General features: G+C 45.0%; 1 protein-coding gene across 3 annotated transcripts in view; it reads left to right on the top strand.

Annotated features, from left to right (window-relative positions):
* Window positions 1-16,342, top strand: part of LOC124043225 (zinc finger protein 385D-like) — a 93,864-nt gene that overhangs the window by 30,790 nt on the left and 46,732 nt on the right. For all 3 annotated transcript variants that reach the window (XR_006840285.1, XM_046361557.1, XM_046361558.1), the window contains exons 3-4: window positions 13,009-13,119; window positions 13,686-13,851. Coding sequence is in view for 2 of the 3 variants with exons in the window: in XM_046361557.1 (XP_046217513.1) it covers window positions 13,009-13,119; window positions 13,686-13,851 (277 nt within the window). In the remaining variant the exon portion in view is untranslated. The remainder of the gene's footprint in view (window positions 1-13,008; window positions 13,120-13,685; window positions 13,852-16,342) is intronic.

Raw genomic sequence — 16,342 nt, 5'->3', positions numbered from 1 at the left:
GCTTACCACGCTGCGCCTTGGTCTCCTCCATATGACGACCGTGACAGAAGAACCCACCATAACAGCACCAAGCAGCATGAAAAGGAGGAGCAGCGTTTAATGGGGAAATGAACATGGGAGGGGATACTAGATGGAGCAGGACCCTGGATGCAGCCGGGGGAGTATCGCCGTCCTAAGGAGGAGATAGAGGCAGCGAAAGCGGAACGGCGATACAACGAGGAGAAATACCGGAGCATAGAGGAACGGCGATGACATGAGGGTACACAGCTAGCACGGAGGCCAGATAAGGAGGCGCCAAGAAATCTTTGGGGGGGGAGGGGGAGGCACACGAGGAGATTGCATGAGTCAGGATGGAGACCTGAGCCAACTCCTCGTGCTTACTGTGGGGAGCATGTTACTGGTCAGGCACCGTGTTATGCGGTGGAGCGCACGGTGTCTCCAGTGCGCTATTCTAGCCCGGTGCGCTCTATTCCAGCTCCTCGCAGTGGCCGGGCTAGAATGGGCATCCAGCCAGGAAGGAGGGTGACTGCTCAGCGCTCCTGGTCTCCAGTATACCCCTTGGACCAGGATATCCTGCGCCGGCTCTGCGCACTATGTCTCCGGTGAGTCTGCACAGCCCAGTGCATCCTGTGCCATAAACATCCAGCCAGGACGAGTTGCGTCAGCTCTACACTCCAGACCTCCAGTGCGCCTCTAGAGTCCAGTACGTCCTGTTCCCTCCTCCCCACACTCGCCCTGAGGTGCGTGTCACCAGCCCGGTACCACCAGTGCCGGCACTACGCACCAGGCCTAGAGTGCGCCTCGGCATTCCAGAGCGTCCGGCGACAGTACCCAGTCCAGAGTGTCCGGCGTCCGACAGTTTACAGACCAGAACCTCCGGCAATGGGCCACAGTTGGGGGCCTCCAGCGAGGATCCCTAGTCCGGGGCCTCCAGCGACAATCCCCAGTCCGGGGCCTCCAGCAACGATCCCCAGTCCGGGGCCTCCAGCGACGAGCCCCAGCCCGGGGCCTCCAGCGACGGTCCCCAGCGACGGTCCCCAGTCCGGGGTCTCCAACGACGGTCCCCAGTCCGGTGTCGCCAGCGATGGTCCCCAGTCCAGAACCTCCGGCGATGATCCACCCAGCGAGGGTCCCCAGCCCGGGGCCTACGGCGAGGATCCACAGTCCAGGGCCTCCGGCGATGATCCACGGGTCAGTGCTACAAGGGCGGAGGAATCAGTGTAAAGAAGAGGGGCGGCGTCCAGAACCAGAGCCGCCACTGAAGTTAGATGCCCACCCAGACCCTCCAATATAGGTTTAGGTTTGCGGCCTGGAGTCCGTACCTTTGGGGATGGGGGGTACTGTCACGCCCTGACCTTAGTTATCTTTGTTTTATTTATTATTTTGGTTAGGTCAGGATGTGACGAGGGTGGTTTGTTTAGTTTTTGTATTGTCTAGGGTTTTTTGTATGTCTAGGGGTTTATTGGTCCTCAATCAGAGGCAGCTGTTTATCGTTGTCTCTGATTGGGGACCATATTTAGGTAGCTATATTCCTTGGATAGTTTGTGGGTTCTTATTCTATGTTTAGTTGAATGTCTGCACTAGCCATATTAGCTTCACGGTTCGTTTTGTTGCTTTGTATAGTTTGTTCAGTGTTCTTTCTTTATTAAAGAAGTATGTACGCTTACCACGCTGCGCCTTGGTCTCCTCCATATGACGACCATGACACTCAAACTGGACACAGAGAGACAAAAATGATATCCACTAGTTCATCTGATTCTGTTGGAGTAAATAAAAGTTCCTAATTGCCAAAATTCCGAAGTATCCCTTTAAGCCACGGTACAATGCTTCCCAGTGACCACAGACAGAGGGAGACAAAGTTGGTTAATAAACCAAATAAAAACGATTTGATTTAACTATAAGAGGTCAGATTTAGATTAAACGTTATGTGTTGTGATTGTTATCTTGTCAAGTCATGAATTGTATTCCTCTAGAGAGGTGGTGGTCAATTTTCCTCCTTGAGAGTTACTGGGTGTGCAGGCTTTTGCTCCAGCCCTACGATAACACACCTGATTCAGATGTCAGTAGAAGCAGTAGAGTCAGGAGAATCAGGAGAGTCAGTAGAATCAACAGCCTCCTTCATTACTATTCTACCTGTAGGTTTACCATACAGTTAAAGTGCTTTTTGGCCAAGTTCAAGAGTTTATTTTTGAACTTGTCGAGGTGAACTTGGAGATTATCGTCTCAACCCAGTTTTCAAAGCCCGTCTCTGTAGCCAATAATGACCGTCACCCTTTAGAGAGGTGTCCAGTAAGGGATGTTGGACCTGCCCACCTTTTAAGTGCACTTTGAGGTGTTTAGGGGTATTTACTGTTGAAAGGTACCATGTACCATGTAATCAGTTATGGAGCGATAAGATTTTTCTCAACCGGGACCTCTTGATCAACCCTAAAACTAACCCCATTTTACCACTTGCTCACTGTTGAAAGGTAGGAGTTGGTCACCCTGTGCCCTGTTATAAGGAACAAAATCATTATTTTTAGTGTCTGGCAGAATCTGGTCAAAAGTAGTGCACAAAAGTGATCCACTACATAGGGAATAGGGTGCCATTTGGAATATAACATATGGCTAATAGTCAAGGGAGCATTGAATATATAATAATATTAAATGCCATTTAGCAGACGCTTTTATACAAAGTGACTTAGTCATGTCTGGATACATTTGAAATATAGGTGGTCCCTGGAATCAAACCCACTATCATGGCGTTGCAAGCACAATTCTCAACCAACTGAGCTACAGATGACCATTTCTGGTCTTCTTGCTCAACATTGACCTGTTGCTTAACCCTATGCCGACCGCATTATCTACCAAGAGAATTCTCTTCAATCATAATCACAGTCGTGTATATTCCCCCCCAAGCAGACACATCGACTGACCTGAAAGAACTTAATTCGACTCTATGTAAACTGGAAACCACATATCCTGAGGATGCATTTGTTGTAGCTGGGGATTTTAACAAATCTAATCTGAAAACAAGGCTCCCTAAATTCTACTTAGCATATCGATTGTGCAACCCGGGCTGGCAAAACCCTGGATCATTGTTATTCTAACTTCCACAATGAATATAAGGCCCTCCCCGCCCTCCTTTCCGAAAAGCTGACCATGACTCCATTTTGTTGCTCCCAGCTTATAGACAGAAACTAAAACAGGAAGCTCCCACGCTCAGGGCTGTTCAACGCTGGTCCGACCAATCGGATTCCACGCTTCAAGATCGCTTCGATTACATGGACTGGGATATGTTCCGCATAGCGTCAAACAACAACATTGATGAATACGCTGATTCGGTGAGCAAGTCTATTAGCAAGTGCATCGGTGATGTTGTATCCACAGCGTCTATTAAAACATTCTCCAACCAGAAACTGTGGATTGATGGCAGCAATCGCGCAAAACTAAAAGCGCGAACCACTGCTTTTAATCATGGCAAGGTGACCGGAAACATGACCGAATACAAACAGTGTAGCTATTCCCTCCGCAAGGCAATCAAACAATCTAAGCGTCAGTATAGAGACAAAGTAGAGTCGCAATTCAACGGCTCAGACGCGAGAGGTATGTGGCAGGGTCTACAGTCAATCACGGACTACAAAAGAAAATCCAGCCCCGTTGCGGACCACGATACCTTGCTCCCAGACAGACTAAACAACTTCTTTGCTCGTTTTGAGGACAAGACAGTGCCACTGACACGGCCCGCTACCAAAACCTACGGGCTCTCCTTCACTGCAGCCAACGTGAGTAAAACATTTAAATGTGTTAACCCTCACAAGGCTGCAGTCCCAGACGGCATCCCTAGCTGCGTCGTCAGAGCATGTGCAGACCAGCTGGCTGGTGTGTTTACAGACATATTCAATCAATCCTTATCCTAGTCTGCTGTTTCCACATGCTTCAAGAGGGCCACCATTGTTCCTGTTCCCAAGAAAGCTACGGTAACTGAGCTAAATGACTACATCCCCGTAGCACTCTCTTCCATCATCATGAAGTGCTTTGACAGACTAGTCAAGGATCATATCACCTCCACCCTACCTGACACCCTAGACCCATTCCAATTTGCTTAGCGCCCCAATAGGTCCACAGATGATCCACTCAATCACCCTGCATACTGCCCTAACCCATCTGGACAAGATTAATACCTATGTAAGAATGCTGTTCATTGTCGTGGCTGAATCAGAATTAGTTAGGTAACATTGATAAATAAGATGTTTTATCAATGTTCATGAGTATGCTTATGTGGAAAAAGTTACTTGGGCCCCAGAGAGGGGAGAGGTCAGGCTTGTCTTCATATGTGAACGTATCTTTTAAACCATGTGAAGGGATGATTGAGGGGGAACCAATTATCTCTTGGCTCCACAATGTCTGTGTGCTAGTCACTCCCTGCTGTTCATCGACTATAGCTCAGCATTTAACACCATAGTACCCTCCAAACTCGTCATTAAGCTCGAAACCCTGAGTCTCGACCCCGCCCTGTGCAACTGGGTCCTGGACTTCCTGACGGGCCGCCCCCCAGGTGGTGAGGGTAGGTAGCAACATCTCCACCCCTCTGATCCTCAACACTGGGGCCTCCAAGGGTGTGTTCTCAGCCCTCTCCTGTACTCCCTGTTGACCCGTGACTGTTTGGCCATGCACGCCTCCAACTCAAATCATCGAGTTTGCAGACGACACTACATTGGTAGGCTTGAATATCAACAATGATGAGACGGCCTACAGGGAGGAGGTGATTGCCTTCGGAGTGTGGTGTCAGGAAAATAACCTCTCACTCAACGTCAACAAAACAAAGGAGATGATCGTGGACGTCAGGAAACAGCAGAGGGTGCAGCCCACTATCCACATAGACAGGACAGGAGTGGAGAGGGTGGAAAGTTTTAAGTTCGTCAGCATACACATCACGGACAAACTGAAATGGTCCACCCACACAGACAGCGTGGTGAAGAAGGCGCAGCAACGCCTCTTCAACCTCAGGAGGCTGAAGAAATTCAGCTTGTCACCAAAAACACTCACAAACCTTTACAGATGCACAATCGAGAGCATCCTGGCGGGCTGTATCACCGCCTGGTACGGCAACTGCTCCGCGCATAATGGTAAGGCTCTCCAGAGGGTAGTGAGGTCTGCACAACACATCACCGGGGGCAAACTACCTGCCCTCCAGGACACCACCCGATGTCACAGGAAGGCCAAAAAGATAATCAAGGACAACAACCACCCGAGCCACTGCCTGTTAACCCCGCTATCATCCAGAAGGCGAGGTCAGTACAGGTGCATTTAAAGCAGGGACCGAGAGACTGAAAAACAGCTTGTATCTCAAGGCCATCAGACTGTTAAACAGCCACCACTAACATTGAGTGACTGCTGCCAACATACTGACTCAACTCTAGCCACTTTAATAATGGAAATATTGATGTAATAAATGTATCACTAGCCACTTTAAACAATGGCACTTTATATAATGTTTACAGACCCTACAGTACTCATCTCCTTTGTATATACTGTACTCTATACCATCTACTGCATCTTGCCTATGCTGTTCGGCCATCACTCATTCATATATTTTTATGTACATATTCTTATTCATTCCTTTACACTTGTGTGTATAAGGTAGTTGTTGTGACATTTTTAGGTTAGATTACTTGTTAGATATTGCTGCATGGTCGGAACTAGAAGCACAAGCATTTCGCTACACTCGCATTAACATCTGCTAACCATGTGTATATGACAAATAAAAAATACAATTTGATTTGATATTCTTAAGTCTTCTTTTAACCCTTCTCTTAACCCTACTCTTAACCCCATCCATACCACATTTTCCCTCTGGTTTGGTTTGGGAAGGTAGGTCTGCATAGGTCACCATATGTTAGAAGTAAAGGAAGGACCATTACTCTAAGCCTGTTTAAGTCTGAGATAGGGCTGTTATGGTAACCATATTAACGCCACACCGGTGGTCACGAGTCATGACGACAGTCAAATTCCCCGTGACCATTTAGTCACAGTAATTAGGCTTCTCCAAGCTCTGATGCTGCTTATGGTCATAAGTAGCCTACCAAACATGCTAACTGCTTGGTCCTCAGCACTCTATTGTTCCTCTTATCACTCTGCATCGATGCAAATGTAATTGAAAATCTAATCAAACACTTACATTTACATTTACATTTAAGTCATTTAGCAGACGCTCTTATCCAGAGCGACTTACAAATTGGTGCAATCACCTTATGACATCCAGTGGGACAGTCACTTAACAATAGTGCATCTAAAACTTAGGGGGGGTGGGGTGAGAGGGATTACTTAACCTATCCTAGGTATTCCTTAAAGAGGTGGGGTTTCAGGTGTCTCCGGAAGGTGGTGATTGACTCCGCTGTCCTGGCGTCGTGAGGGAGTTTGTTCCACCATTGGGGGGCCAGGGCAGCGAACAGTTTTGACTGGGCTGAGCGGGAGCTGTACTTCCTCAGTGGTAGGGAGGCGAGCAGGCCAGAGGTGGATGAACGCAGTGCCCTTGTTTGGGTGTAGGGCCTGATCAGAGCCTGGAGGTACTGAGGTGCCGTTCCCCTCACAGCTCCGTAGGCAAGCACCATGGTCTTGTAGCGGATGCGAGCTTCAACTGGAAGCCAGTGGAGAGAACGGAGGAGCGGGGTGACGTGAGAGAACTTGGGAAGGTTGAACACCAGACGGGCTGCGGCGTTCTGGATGAGTTGAAGGGGTTTAATGGCACAGGCAGGGAGCCCAGCCAACAGCGAGTTGCAGTAATCCAGACGGGAGATGACAAGTGCCTGGATTAGGACCTGCGCCGCTTCCTGTGTGAGGCAGGGTCGTACTCTGCGGATGTTGTAGAGCATGAACCTACAGGAACGGGCCACCGCCTTGATGTTAGTTGAGAACGACAGGGTGTTGTCCAGGATCACGCCAAGGTTCTTGGCGCTCTGGGAGGAGGACACAATGGAGTTGTCAACCGTGATGGCGAGATCATGGAACGGGCAGTCCTTCCCCGGGAGGAAGAGCAGCTCCGTCTTGCCGAGGTTCAGCTTGAGGTGGTGATCCGTCATCCACACTGATATGTCTGCCAGACATGCAGAGATGCGATTCGCCACCTGGTCATCAGAAGGGGGAAAGGAGAAGATTAATTGTGTGTCGTCTGCATAGCAATGATAAGAGAGACCATGTGAGGTTATGACAGAGCCAAGTGACTTGGTGTATAGCGAGAATAGGAGAGGGCCAAGAACAGAGCCCTGGGGGACACCAGTGGTGAGAGCGCGTGGTGAGGAGACAGATTCTCGCCACGCCACCTGGTAGGAGCGACCTGTCAGGTAGGACGCAATCCAAGCGTGGGCCGCGCCGGAGATGCCCAACTCGGAGAGGGTGGAGAGGAGGATCTGATGGTTCACAGTATCGAAGGCAGCCGATAGATCTAGAAGGATGAGAGCAGAGGAGAGAGAGTTAGCTTTAGCAGTGCGGAGCGCCTCCGTGATACAGAGGAGAGCAGTCTCAGTTGAATGACTAGTCTTGAAACCTGACTGATTTGGATCAAGAAGGTCATTCAGAGAGAGATAGCGGGAGAGCTGGCCAAGGACGGCACGTTCAAGAGTTTTGGAGAGAAAAGAAAGAAGGGATACTGGTCTGTAATTGTTGACATCGGAGGGATCGAGTGTAGGTTTTTTCAGAAGGGGTGCAACTCTCGCTCTCTTGAAGACGGAAGGGACGTAGCCAACGGTCAGGGATGAGTTGATGAGCGAGGTGAGGTAAGGGAGAAGGTCTCCGGAAATGGTCTGGAGAAGAGAGGAGGGGATAGGGTCAAGCGGGCAGGTTGTTGGGCGGCCGGCCGTCACAAGACGCGAGATTTCATCTGGAGAGAGAGGGGAGAAAGAGGTCAGAGCACAGGGTAGGGCAGTGTGAGCAGAACCAGCGGTGTCGTTTGACTTAGCAAACGAGGATCGGATGTCGTCGACCTTCTTTTCAAAATGGTTGACGAAGTCATCTGCAGAGAGGGAGGAGGGGGGAGGGGGCGGAGGATTCAGGAGGGAGGAGAAGGTGGCAAAGAGCTTCCTAGGGTTGGAGGCAGAAGCTTGGAATTTAGCGTGGTAGAAAGTGGCTTTAGCAGCAGAGACAGAGGAGGAAAATGTAGAGAGGAGGGAGTGAAAGGATGCCAGGTCCGCAGGGAGGCGAGTTTTCCTCCATTTCCGCTCGGCTGCCCGGAGCCCTGTTCTGTGAGCTCGCAATGAGTCATCGAGCCACGGAGCGGGAGGGGAGGACCGAGCCGGCCTGGAGGATAGGGGACATAGAGAGTCAAGGGATGCAGAGAGGGAGGAGAGGAGGGTTGAGGAGGCAGAATCAGGAGATAGGTGGGAGAAGGTTTGAGCGGAGGGAAGAGATGATAGGATGGAAGAGGAGAGAGTTAATGACAGCCCATGAGCTCATGTTGTGCAACATTTCTATAGGGTATGCAAATGCATGAGAAGATAGAGTTTTGATGTCCTCTATTAAAAAGAGGCGGAACCCATCAGCTTTCTATAGGCTAGGCCTACAATAACTATTTGTCAACTTTCATAATATTTAGCAAATTGCTTGTCTTTACAACAGGAGTATAGCCTACAGTACCTGGCTGGCATGAAAATGAACCATGGGAAATGTGTCCTCCATTCGCTATTTATGTGCATAGATTACATGTATTTTTTCCCCTGCCCCTGTCTTGAGAAAGGAGCATGATAATGGTCTATTCTAAATCAAAACAAATTCCAACATACAGTACCATTCAAGGGTTTCATTATTTCTTCATTATAGTAAGCAAAAAAGTGTTAAATAAATATATTTTATATTTGAGATTCTTCAAAGTAGCCACCCTTTGCCTTTATGACAGCTTTGCACACTCTTGACATTCTCTCAACCAGCTTCATGAGGTAGTCACCTGGAAAGCAGTTCAATTAACAGGTGTGCCTTGTTAATTTGTGGAATTTATTTCCTTCTTAATGTGTTTCAGCCAATCAGTTGTGTTGTGACAAGGTAAGAGTGGTATACAGAAGATAGCCCTATTTGGTGAAATACCAAGTCCATATTATGGCAAGAACAGCTCAAATAAGCAAAGAGAAATGACAGTCCATCATTACTTTAAGATATGAAGATCAGTTGATCTGGAAAATGTTAAGAACTTTGAAAGTACAGTCGCAGAAACCATCAAGTGCTATGATGAAACTGGCTCACATGAGGACCGCCACAGGAAAGGAAGACCCAGACTTACCTCTGCTGCAGAGGACAAGCTCATTAGATTTAACTGCACCTCAAATTGCAGCCCAAATAAATGCTTCACAGAGTACAAGTAACAGACACATCTCAACAGCAATTGTTCAGAGGAGACTGTGTAAATCAGGCCTTCATGGTCAAATTGCTGCAACGAAACCACTACTAAAGGACACCAATAATAAGAAGAGACATGCTTGGGCCAAGAAACACGAGCAGTGGACATTAGACCGGTGGAAATCTGTCCTTTGGTCTGATGTGTCCAAATTTGAGATTTTTGGTTCCAACCGCCATGTCTTTGTGAGACGCAGAGTAGGTGAACGGATCTCCACATGTGTGGTTCCCACCATGAAGCATGGAGGAGGAGGTGTGATGGTGTGGGGGTGCTATGCTGGTGACACTGTCTGTGATTTATTTAGAATTCAATTTCTTAACCATCATGGCTACCACAGCATTCTGCAGGGATATGCCATCCCATCTGGTTTGCGCTTACTGGGACTATCATTTGTTTTTCAACAGGACAATGACCCAACACACCTCCAGGCTGTGTAAGGGCTATCTGACCAAGAAGGATAGTGATGGCGTGCTGCATCAGATGACCTGGCCTCCACAATCACTTGACCTCAACCCATGATGGTTTGGGATGAGTTGGACCTGCAGAGTGAAGGAAAAGCAGCCAACAAGTGCTCAGCATATGTGGGAACTCCTTCAAGATTGTTGGAAAAGCATTCCAGGTGAAGCTGGTTGAGAGAATGCCAAAAATGTACAAAGTTGTCATCAAGGCAAAGGGTGGCTACTTTGAATGATCTAAAATCTAAAATCTATTTTGATTTGATTAACACTTTTTTGGTTACTACATGATTCCATGTGTTATTTCATATGTTTAATGTCCTCAATATTATTCTACAATGTAGAACATTGTAAAAATAAAGATAAAACCCTTGAATGAGTAGGTGTGCCCAAACTTTTGACTGGTACTGTATATTATTTAGTATATGTAAAGACAAGATTAAATCAAGATTAGTCTGATGGGTGACAATATTAGCCTATTATATTATCATTTGTGAATGATGCCCAGCTTGTGCAGTGTCGTGCAAATTCTAATCAAAAGGAAGAGAGACTGCAGATTATTCACTTCTTAGTATAAGGTTTACAAATCTGGAGCCGGTTAACAATCCACTCAACAACATTGCAGAGTTAAGAGCCAAACAAGCAAGAGTTGGGTTTCAGCCTTTATAGGAAAATACAACCAGTGTCTGCATGGCAGTTTAGCAGATGTGTGAGGATCATGGTGGGAACATAGTGCACAAACTAGTGATAACGCCAGTTTTGTTACTGCCCCTTTCTGCTGGTAGAATGTTCTCTGCTGCTCAAGCTAGTCTCTGTGCTCTTCATATCTCCACGCAGCTGTGCCCTTGAAAGATATGAAAAGAACAGGATGGACCAAAATCTGTGGTCATTCTTAGAGGCTCTTTGTCTTTGGCCGCGCGACCAAGTCTCTCAGAAACAAGAGAGGAAAATACAATGGCTTCTTACATGAGAGAAACAGACAGTGGAAATGTACAGGTTTAAGGCTCATACAGTGCATTTGCATAATAATGTTTCTAATTTTGCCACCATAGCAGTAAGGCAAGAAACAGCATATGCCTTTTTTGTTGTTTTTGTTCAAATCATAATCGCACACCTCATGTAGCCTAGCCCATATGCCTATATGTTTTAATGAGGTTTGTATCACACCTCATGTAGCCTAGCCCATATGCCTATATGTTTTAATGAGGTTTGTATCACACCTCATGTAGCCTAGCCCATATGCCTATATGTTTTAATGAGGTTTGTATCACACCTCATGTAGCCTAGCCCATATGCCTATATGTTTTAATGAGGTTTGTATCACACCTCATGTAGCCTAGCCCATATGCCTATATGTTTTAATGAGGTTTGTATCACACCTCATGTAGCCTAGCCCATATGCCTATATGTTTTGAGGTTTGTATCACACCTCATGTAGCCTAGCCCATATGCCTATATGTTTTAATGAGATTTGTATCACACCTCATGTAGCCTAGCCCATATGCCTATATGTTTTAATGAGGTTTGTATCACACCTCATGTAGCCTAGCCCATATGCCTATATGTTTTGAGTTTTGTATCACAACTGAAGGGGCCAAATTACTTCTTAAAATGAAGCAAATTAATCCGCTTTACAACAGGTGTAGTGCCTAACACACACAGTGGTTGAGTTTAAAGTTTGGGGAACATAGTTTTCACCATAAAAATGCACCTTTATAATAAAAGCATTACATGCATAATTGCATTTGTGATCATTTTTGAGAATTCCCGCTAATTGATTGCATTTTGGAACATTTGATCTTATAGCCTAGTATGTGCATTGCTGCGCTTAATGTGAGAAATTGCTTAATAGTTTATCAACATTTTAAGCTAAACGTTCTGATCGGTTGCATCAGCCTCATTGGTTTTTGTTTTTGATGCTAGTGGTTGTATTCATTTGGGAGCTATCGCATTCCAGACTATGTTTGGAATATTTATTTCTCGCACAGAATAGAATAAGTAAATTTTTATATTATGCAGGATAGTAGATTGACATAGGCTAGTGCTTTTGATATTCGTTAGGCTTACTCATCTTGTTGGCTGATGAATAGTAAATATGGATAATTCTTCAATATGCGCCTTGGAATTTCGCAGTTGCATCCCTGATGTGTCTGTCTTCACTTGTAGCCTGTGAGAAGGACCCGATCACATGACGGGCTTAATAAGAATTTAGATATCTGAGAGAGCCATGTGAGTGAGAGGTGCTTTGGAGCACTCAGCCGGGAGAAGGGTATTATAGTTATTATATTCATCCCAAAGGAACAACTACCACACAAAGGGGATGCTGCCGGGAAAATCGAGACATTATCAAGTGCTTGTCAAATTGTGAATGAGAGACTGATAAAGTGTGTGCAGCCTGCACAAAAAATAAAGCAGAGCTCATGCCTTTTCAAATCATCATTAGGGTCGCATCATGCAGCCTTCGAATGTATTAAAATCAAAACATACAGCCCAACGTTTGTATCACAACTCAAGTTGCATACATAACCCTAAATTAAGCATATAGGAGGACAAGTGTCTTTGTTACTCACTCAACACAGAAAAGCCGCATGTGAAACTCCCTCAAATAATTTGGAGAAAATATCCTTTCTATTTTATTCAGCTATGTTCTATTGTATTCTTCATACTATAATATAAAATAATGCCACTGAATTCTCTGCAAATCTTGTCTACTAAATTAACTAGTGTATACGGCCATATGGCATAGCCAGACCTGGGCCTAACATAAGGATAGCTCAGAGTATGCTATTCTGTTCAACTGAAAAAGACTACATTTTCTTCATATCATGTTTCTTTATACTGGTCTAAAATAAATAATGGATTTATGTGTATTTATGGTGTAAACTATATTATATTGATTTATTAGACTTTTTAAAATGTAGATATTCCAAAGATTTATGTCAGTGGCTTGTAGGCTATGTGTGGAAGCCACGAGATGCTAAATGTGTTTATGTTAATTAATGGCCAATTACCGTGAGACTGGCAGTTATTTGCTTGACAATCACCAGCTGACAAAATGTCATGACCCCCACAGCCCTAGTGTGAGAGTATTTAAGGTACTCTTTAACATTGACATCTTGCTCAACCTTCACTTCTGCCTCAGCCCTAGCCATACCACAGTAATTCAACACCTTTTCACTCTTGTTGTTGCAGATGGACCGTGATCACAAATCCCATTTTGGTCCAGGATTTGGACTAACCACGCCCTTTATGAGGAAACCCAGCTCATCGTGTGTCGTTTGCCGACTGAGGTTCAACTCAGAGGTAGGCAGAGTTTGACCTCTTACAGGGCAGTACCAGGGATGCTGCAGAGTTTCACCACATACAGGGCAGGACCAGGGATGCTGCAGAGTTTCACCACATACAGGGCAGGACCAGGGATGCTGCAGAGTTTCACCACATACAGGGCAGGACCAGGGAAGCTTGCAGAGTTTGAACTTAACAAGTATATATATAATAAATGTTGTGTGGTGTTGACCAGTAGATATATACTAAGTGTTGTGTGGTGTTGACCAATAAATATATACTAAGTGTTGTGTGGTGTTGACCAGTAGATATATACTAAGTGTTGTGTGGTGTTAACCAGTACATATACTTTGCGGATGGCACAGGTTTGATATTGGATGAGATGTATGAGATGAAAATCTCAGAGTTTATAAGTTGCTCTGGATAAGAGCATCTGATAACTGATGAAACACTAATAATGTTAGATCTCTGGCTTGACCCTGTGGCTATATGACTTGATGACTTGAGTTCTTACTACTGCATGGTCATTGGAGTTGTTGTCGCTTGTGTGACTCAGTGGTTCTGGTTCTATTCTCTCTGTGTAGAGCCAGGCCTCATCCCATTACAATGGTACCAAACACTTCAAGAGGCTCAAAGCCCTCGACCCACTGGACTGCAAGACCAGAGCCCCCGACACAGTATCCAAGGAAACCACGACCAAGAGCGTATCACCCTGCCTTGTGCCGCCCAGCTCAGAACCCAGTTCAACAGGTTAGTGTGTGTGTGGTGTGTGTGTGTGTCTAGCCACTTTAAACGATGCCACTTTGTTTACATACCGTACATTACTCATCTCCTATGTATATACTGTACTCGATACCATCTACTGTATCTTGCCTATGCCGTTCTGTACCATCACTCATTCATATATCTTTATGTGCATATTTTTATCCCTTTATACTTGTGTCTATAAGGTAGTAGTTGTGGAATTGTTAGGTTAGATTACTCGTTGGTTATTACTGCATTGTCGGAACTAGAAGCACAAGATTTTCGCTACACTCGCATTAACATCTACAAATAAGATTTGATTTGATTTGATTTCAATGACTGTACCGTGGTCGGCCTTGAACTTCAGTGGCTTCAATGAGAGGGGGCAGTCTTTCCCCTTGTGTGCACTGCGTGCATACGTGTGTGTGTGTGTGTGTGTGTGTGTGTGTGTGTGTGTGTGTGTGTGTGTGTGTGTGTGTGTGTGTGTGTGTGTGTGTGCGTGCGTGCGTGCGTGCGTGCGTGCGTGCGTGCGTGCGTGTGCTTGCGTTCATGAGTGCATGTGCACGTGTTTGTGTGCACCTGTCTATCCTCACTGTCAAAAAGTGCAGATGGACTAAAAGGCTGAAAGGCATTAAACACCCCTTCCTCTACATTACCCTAAATACATATTAAATAAAGTGCATTCAGGAAAGTATTCAGACCCATTTACTTTTTCCACATTTTATTAAATTACAGCCTTATTCTAAAATTAATTAAATATTTTTTTCCCTCATCAATCTACAAACAATACACTATAATGACAAAGCAAAACCAGGTTTTTAGACATTTTTGCAAATGTATTTAAAAAATATCACATTGGTATAAGTTTTCAGACCCTATATACATGTATACATACATACAGTTGAGTCTGATTCTTACATACACCTTAGCCAAACACATTTAAACTCAGTTTTTCACAATTCCTGACATTTAATCCTAGTAGAAATACCCTGTCTTAGGTCAGTTAGGATCACCACTTTATTTTAAGAATGTGAAATGTCAGAATAATAGTAGAGAGAATGATTTTTTTCAGCTTTTATTTCTTTCATCACATTCCCAGTGGGTCAGAAGTTTACATACACTCAATTAGTATTTGGTAGCATTGCCTTTAAATTGTTTAACTTCGGTCAAACGTTTCAGGTAGCCTTCTACAAGCTTCCCACAATAAGTTGGGTGAATTGTGGCCCATTCCTCCTGACAGAGCTGGTGTAACTGGGTCAGGTTTGTAGGCCTCCTTGCTCACACACGCTTTTTCAGTTCTGCCCAAAAATGTTCCATAGGATTGAGGTCAGGGCTTGTGATGGCCACTCCAATACCTTGACTTTGTTGTCCTTAAGACAGATTGCCACAACTTTGGAAGTATGCTTGGGGTCATTGTCCATTTGGAAGACCCATTTGCGACCAAGCTTTAACTTGAACTTTAACCTGACTGATGTCTTGAGATCTTGCTTCAATATATTCACATAATTTTCCATCCTCATGATGTCATCTATGTTGTGAAGTGCACCAGTCCACAACATGATGCTGCCATCCCGGTGTTTAACGGTTGGGATGGTGTTCTTCGGCTTGCAAGCGTCCACCTTTTTCCTCCAAACATAACAATGGTCATTATGGCCTAACAGTTCCATTTTTGTTTCATCAGACCAGAGGACATTTCTCCAAAAAGCACGATATTTGTCCCCATGTGCAGATGCAAACCCTAGTCTGGAATTTTTATGGCAGTTTTGGAGCAGTGGCTTCTTCCTTGCTGAGCGGCCTTTCAGGTTATGTAGATATATGACTCATTTCACTGTGGATATAGATTAATTTATAACAGTTTCCTCCAGCATCTTCACAAGGTCCTTTGCTGTTGTTCTCAGATTGATTTTCATTTTTCGCACAAAGGACGTTAATCTCTAGGAGACAGAACGTGTCTCCTTCCTGAGCGGTATGACGGCTGCGTGGTCCCATGGTGTTTATACTTGTGTACTATTGTTTGTACAGATGAATGTGGTACCTTCAGGCGTTTGGAAATTACTCCCAAGGATGAACCAGACTTGTGGAGGTCTACATGTTTTTTCTGAGGTCTTGGCTGATTTCTTTTGATGTTCCCATGATGTCAAGCAAAGAGGCACTGAGTTTGAAGGTAGGACTGGAAATACATCCACAGGTACACCTCCAATTGACTCAAATGATGTCAATTAGCCTATCAGAAGCTTCTAAAGCCATGACATCATTTTCTGGAATTTTCCAAGCTATAAAGGCACAGTCAAATTAGTTTATGTAAACTTCTGACCCACTGGAATTGTGATACAGTGAATTATAAGTGAAATAATCTGTCTGTAAACAATTGTTGGAAAAATTACTACACAAAGTAGATGTCCTAACAGACTTGCCAAAACTATAGTTTGTTAACAAGTAATTTATAGAGTGGTTAAAAAACTAGTTTTAATAACTCCAACCTAAGTGTATGTAAACT

The sequence above is a fragment of the Oncorhynchus gorbuscha genome, linkage group LG09 (genome assembly GCF_021184085.1).
Source record: "Oncorhynchus gorbuscha isolate QuinsamMale2020 ecotype Even-year linkage group LG09, OgorEven_v1.0, whole genome shotgun sequence".
NCBI lineage: Eukaryota > Metazoa > Chordata > Actinopteri > Salmoniformes > Salmonidae > Oncorhynchus > Oncorhynchus gorbuscha.
Note: the sequence above shows the minus strand (reverse complement) of the source record. Positions and strands in the feature narration are given on the sequence as shown.